Source organism: Durio zibethinus, chromosome 4, assembly GCF_047325235.1.
Source record: "Durio zibethinus cultivar Kanyao isolate XHJ-2024 chromosome 4, ASM4732523v1, whole genome shotgun sequence".
NCBI lineage: Eukaryota > Viridiplantae > Streptophyta > Magnoliopsida > Malvales > Malvaceae > Durio > Durio zibethinus.
In genome coordinates this window covers 3,454,076-3,460,475 of record NC_143165.1, presented here as the reverse complement: position 1 = coordinate 3,460,475, position 6,400 = coordinate 3,454,076, and the positions used below count along the sequence as shown (strand labels likewise).

The following is a 6,400-nucleotide window of genomic DNA, read 5'->3' as shown; positions in this document are numbered from 1 at the left end:
CGATGAGGTATTTATGTTTGTTCAGTGACTTGAGCACCATTAGTACATATGCTTAGGGGGCAGCTTCCCTGATGTATATATACAAACAGCTGGGCATATCAAGCAGAGCTCAGGTTCATCAGATTGCTGGTTATATTACACTTCTTCAGGTATATTAATTACATTAGTTTCATGATTTATTTATTAGTTATATTTGTTTATATTACATTTCTTCATGTCTCTATATTATATAATTTATGTTTGTTTGATGTAAATGGAGGCTTGGATTTATGAACACTTTTTTATGCTTGATCTAGTAGCCAACATGAGATATTATGATGATCAGTTTCATGCACAGTAATGGAAGCCCCATATGTATATCGATTCACTATAGTAACTATGGGAGTAGTTGGATGACTTACCATCAGTTCGGGTGTGTTAGAGCCTTTATGAAATATAGTAACAATATCACCCTTTACTAGAGATTGCTTATTTCTTTGGGTGTATGATGTGTGGGGCTATCATTGAGCCATATCATTAAGAAAAGGTGTTACGATAATTCGGTTATGTACAAAACATTTTTTTGACCTTTTTAGCGTCATGTCGAGCCAATTGTGGTGCATTCTCCAATATGTATGAGGTGGCATATAGCTTTTTGAATCAATTTTTGGATTAATGAAATATGCACATTATGCCTGTTGATCATTTAAGGTGTCAATTTGATAGACTGGATGAGTCTTCATCGGATTATGATGCTTGGTATGCATTAGTTTCTCATTGTTACATTGATAATCTAATGCGTAGATCTAGATTTCAATCAATCCTAATTGCCTTAGTTATTAGTAGGTCTACCAAGGATATAGTAAATTATAAATTTTATACTAATTACTTATACAATATACATAATTACATGTTTTTTATATTGATTTTCCTTTTTAAAATTTTGTATGTGAGCTTATAGGTATTAGCAGTTCTTCGAATTACTATTTTCAATGGTCTACATCATAGATTAGATGTATGGAGAGATGTGGTTTTCAGAGCACATGACATCTTGTCTAGGTTGCATACATCAATTCCTAAACCATCTTCGATTTGCATGATCCCACTTGCTCCTAACCTCCAACCTCGACGATAGCACAACTTAATTCCTTTTTATCCTTACTTTTAGCACTAGTGGCAACATTGTCTGATTCCCTACGCATCATATCTCTAGCATTGATGGGAGCACCGCCTAATCCTCCAGCATTAAATTCAGCTTCTCTTGGTCTATTTGCTCCATCACATCATGTATATATTCAAACTAAGAGACTTAGGGTTTAAAGAGTAGGATTTTATTATTGTAAACCTCATGTGTACATTATGTTTTTGTAATTATTCTTTTGTATGATTATTTTACATTTTTTATTATTCATTTATTTTGGCATATATGATATTTGATATGTAACATATGCATTAAAAAAGTTGCCAAATATAAAAAAAATAAGACATCAAATAAAACATCTTAATAAATACAAGATACCCATCTAAAGTCATCAATCGATTTTAATTGTTTCTTAGGTGGCTATATTAAAGGTTTTTTAAGAAATCCTTAGATAAGATAATTTTTCTAAAATACTGCTAAAGTATCGGGGTATCTAGAAAAACTTTCAATAAAAATTTTATTTACTTTGTTCCTTTCAAAGGTGTTATTCATAATTGGAGAATAATTAAGGAAGATCAAGTCATGACAAATATATATGTTTCCATATTCATATTTTTTTTTATTGTCTTACATTACATGATCTTGTGTAAATAAAAATTTTGATGATAGGACTTTGGGAAGTCTGAGCAGTGATTTCAAAAAATTTTTTAAACAAGGAATTTTAAAAATTACCAAAGTATTGAATATTTAAAAGTTTCTTTTCAATACGAAAAATTTTTATTTTATCATTATTCTTAATTTGAGTAGTTTCATTTATGTTTTTTGGAAATAAATTTGTTTATAGATAATGATATTATTAAATGATTTTTAAAGTAATAAAAATTTTCGATGATGGGATTTTGAGAAGTTTGTGTTGTGATTCCCGATAATTTTCTAGGCGAGAAATTTTTTTTAAAAATTATTAAAGTATTAGAATATTTAGAAGTTTCTTTTTAATATATGAAAGTTTCCATTTTATAATTGTTTTCTATAATTTGAACAGTTTTCTTAATAAACAAAAAGGCGTTTAAAGATAGTTATATTATTTTATGACTTTCAGTTTTTTTCAAAATCAGATAAAAGGAAATCTCCAAAGATGAGATCATAAAAAAATTTGAGTGGTGATTCTTTAGAAATCTTTAGGTAAAAAAATTTATCAAAAATATCATAAATGTATTGGAGCATATAAATTAATTTTTGATAAATATTTCTCTTTTTTTTTTTTTAGAAATAAGTTTTAAAAAATACTATTTTCTATGCTATTCATAGATATTATATTTTATGTTTTTCAAAAATAAATATTGAAAATAAATATGAATCAATGAAAATAAGATTTTTGAGAATTTTGAGTAGTGATTTTTAAAAGTTTTTTATGTGAGAATTCTTTTTACTATTGCTTGAGTATTAGAATATTTTTGAAAATTTTTCAATATAAGATTCTTATTTACTTTTTGAGCTTACTAAAAAATTAAAAATACGTTTTTAAAGAAAATTAAGAAGATTAATTTTTAAATACCATAAATTAAGATTATTTTTGTCAATATTAAAAGATAATATATGATTAATTAGTACCATTTCAAATGGGTATTGTGGATGTGCTAATATTTCTTTATGCATAATTGACTTCTAAATTTATACTGTTTTTTGCAAACCTAAAAATTATTTTTTAATAAATTTTAATTAATTTATTAAAAAAATAAATTTTAATAAGTAACCAATCATATTTAATTAAAAAAAACTGATGGTGACTCTATTTTTTTTTATTTTTTTCAAATTCGTCTGATAATCTTTAAAATCATTATGACAATTATCAAGTGTTGTTAAATAAATTAATTGAAGATTTGTCAAGCCATTGGATAAATCAAGATGATAAACATGATTTGGCACAACAATAATATTTTTTGTTATATCATATCATATTTAATATAATTAAAATTTAAATGTATATTACCTTGGATTATGTGTTTCCAATGTAAACTCAAATTGATTTGAATTGTAATTTTTTATTATTATATTCACTCTCCCGAGTTAAGAGTGATATTTAGATACTTATCAACTTTGTCAATTCCATTAATAATAATAGCCCATGTTATGGCATAAATTAGGTTGACAACTAATTTAAAAAAAAGAAAGAAAGAAAGTCGGCAAAGCATTACCAAGCAAAAAAGTGGTTTTTTTTTTTGGCCAATAAGTGGAAAGGCTTTAATTAATTAATTAATTATTTATTTATTTATATTGATGATAAATATTGAAAGCAATTTTGCCAACCAATTGTCAAGGAGCTCCACCCACAAAAAACAAAACGCTTTCCATCTATCTGATCTACCTTTGATCAAACGGAGACAAACAGAATTGCGCAGAGAAATTGATTGATTCAATGGCAAAGAAAGCAGTATTGATAGGATGCAACTATCCAGGCACGAAGGCAGAGCTGAAAGGCTGCATAAACGATGTGATAAGAATGCAGAAATGCCTTATAGAGCGCTATGGATTCTCAGAAGAAGACATAAAGATATTGATAGACACGGATGATTCCTATACTCAGCCAACAGGGAAGAACATCAGAAGGGCTTTGAATGATCTTGTAAGGTCGGCAGAGCCTGGGGACTTTCTGTTTGTGCACTACAGTGGGCATGGGACGAGGCTTCCTGCTGAGACTGGGGACGATGATGACACTGGCTATGATGAATGCATTGTCCCCTGCGATATGAACCTCATCACTGGTTTTTCTTTCCCTCTTTCTTCACTTTTGTTTCTCCTGATTCTTTGCTATATATGCTTATAGATAAATCTGCCATAAATCATAGATCTGTGTGCCTCATCCTCGGATTTAGTTTTGTTCTATGGTCCCCTTGTCAAAAATTTAGTTCTTGGTATAAAATTTGATTGAACTGTTAAGATTTCAAGTCGAATCTATAGATATTGCTAGTGGTCTTGAATCTTATTAAGAACTAGATACTCTTCATCCATTGTTTTGCCTTAGAAACACAAGTACTCGGATACCAGTGTCTGGAATTATCTGTTATTTTGAATTATTACTTGTAACTTGTTGTATTGCTTGATCTAGATAATTTTTGGTACAAATTTTCCTACGGTTTGGATGGTTTTTTTTTTTTTTAATGGTGGTAGATATCTATATTTCACTATAGTTCTATGATTCAGAGTAATATTTCCTATTTGATCCCTTTGAATTCCATATTTGAAGTTTCAATGGGATCGTTTCAATGCATTTTTTTGTACCCATAAGTGCTATATTGGAGTTGAATCAGATTTCGGATCTATCTTGATTGACTGCCTCCATTATGTTGTTGCTAGCAAACACCACTACTTTTGATTTTGGATCTTCCAAATCATTTCTGCAAGAGATCTGGACCCATTTTTGTCTCATCCAATAAAAAGATTCATTTTTTCTGAATCCAGAAGTGTTGTTTGACAATAAACTGATATGCTATTAGGTGGTTGTAAAGTTGCTAAAAGTCAATGATGTTGTTTATGAACAGATGATGATTTCAGAGATTTTGTGGATAAAGTCCCAGAAGGTTGCCGCGTAACAATTGTATCTGATTCATGCCACAGTGGCGGGTTGATTGATGAGGCCAAAGAGCAAATTGGTGAAAGCACCAAGCGCCAAGAATCAGCTTCTGGTTTTGGGTTCAAGAGCTTCTTGCACCAAACTGTTCAAGATGCGTTTGAGTCTCGTGGAATTCATGTCCCCTCTGGATTGCGCCACCACCACCACCAGAGGCATGATGAAGAGGTTGATGACAGAGGAGTGACCGAAGACTATGTTGAGCGTGGCTATGTGAAAAGCAGATCTCTGCCACTCTCAACTCTAATCGAAATGCTCAAGCAGAAAACTGGTAAAGATGACATTGATGTTGGAAAGCTAAGGCCAACTCTTTTCGATATCTTCGGGGAAGATGCAAGCCCCAAAGTGAAGAAGTTTATGAAGATCATAATGAACAAACTGCAGCATGGTAATGGTGAAGGTGGAGATGGTGGTTTCTTGGGAATGGTTGGGAATCTAGCACAAGAGTTTCTTAAGCAAAAGCTGGACAATGATGAAGGATACGGACAAGCTGCCCTGGAGACCGAAGTGGGTACCAAGCAAGAGGTTTTTGCTGGAACAACCAAGCGCAATCTTCCTGACGGTGGAATTTTGATCAGCGGCTGCCAGACCAACCAAACTTCTGCGGATGCCAGCCCGTCAGGGAATTCAAGCGCAGCTTATGGAGCTCTTAGCAATGCCATTCAGACCATAATTGCAGAGTCAGATGGCACAGTTTCTAATGAAGAGCTTGTTACAAAAGCTAGGCAGATGCTTAAGAAACAGGGTTTCACTCAGCGCCCCGGCCTATACTGCAGTGACCATCATGTTGACGCCCCATTTGTTTGCTAATCTTAATAGGAATCTTTATCTGCTGCTGCTACAGATCAAAATAAGTCAATAGCTGCTTTGAAAACTGTGATTGGTGAGATTGTTCTGCCCTCTTTTGCTATTTGGATTTTCTATTGTTGTTTGAGTTTTCTGGACAATGACTTTTGAACAAGAATGATTTTCTATTGTAGCTATAACTTCAACGAACATTTTGTTACAAGTTAGTTCTGGTTTTGCTACAATGAATACAGCCTAGTGATCGATTATTATCTGTTGCACCTTGGAGACAGTATTGATATACAAAATTATGTGGAAAAAATGTAGCCAAAGAGTGAAAAATCAATATGAATAGGCTGCAGAATCCCAAGGAATTGTGCAGAGCTAATCTTCATTGCTTTCCCACTATGAAGCTGGCATTGCTTTCTCTTGTCTCACGACTAAGTTGCTTCAATATATATATATAAACTCACTTACAAAGCTGTCTCAATACCTCCACTTAGAGAAGAATGACTGGCACTTGATCTCAATTTTCACTATCTTGAACCGATGCCAAATCTGCATACAAAGCGCTCAGGAATCTCAGTATGGTACATGCATGTCATTTAAAATAAGAGGATTTAGATTTGAAGAATTTTGAACTTAAGTTCATTTTTTTTTTTTTTGTATATTTAAAGTTATCAAAATTTGAACTTGATTACTGAAATTAAAAGTTTAATACTCAACTTACATATACCACTTGACTATTAAATAAAGAATTCACAACTTTAAACAATGTAGTAAAAAAAAAAAATGCTCAGCTCATATCAAAGGACTAACATTACAAAAGGTTTCTTCATAATTGGCTAATTAAAAGAAATCAACAA

General features: G+C 31.5%; 1 protein-coding gene across 1 annotated transcript; it reads left to right on the top strand.

Annotated features, from left to right (window-relative positions):
- The first annotated feature begins 3,421 nt into the window (after positions 1 to 3,421).
- On the top strand, positions 3,422 to 5,808 carry LOC111287917 (metacaspase-4-like). The gene is made up of 2 exons (XM_022878613.2): positions 3,422 to 3,882; positions 4,660 to 5,808. The coding sequence occupies exons 1-2, from the start codon at positions 3,537 to 3,539 to the stop codon at positions 5,556 to 5,558; spliced, it is 1,245 nt and encodes a 414-aa protein (XP_022734348.1). The 5' UTR covers positions 3,422 to 3,536; the 3' UTR covers positions 5,559 to 5,808.
- Positions 5,809 to 6,400: the final 592 nt, after the last annotated feature.

Bases quoted from the DNA above. Each gene is read 5' to 3' on its own strand.
- LOC111287917 (XM_022878613.2), top strand. From the start codon at position 3,537: ATGGCAAAGAAAGCAGTATTGATAGGATGCAACTATCCAGGCACGAAG. The intron at 3,883-4,659 runs GTTTTTCTTTCC...GTTTATGAACAG, and splicing joins CGATATGAACCTCATCACTG to ATGATGATTTCAGAGATTTT.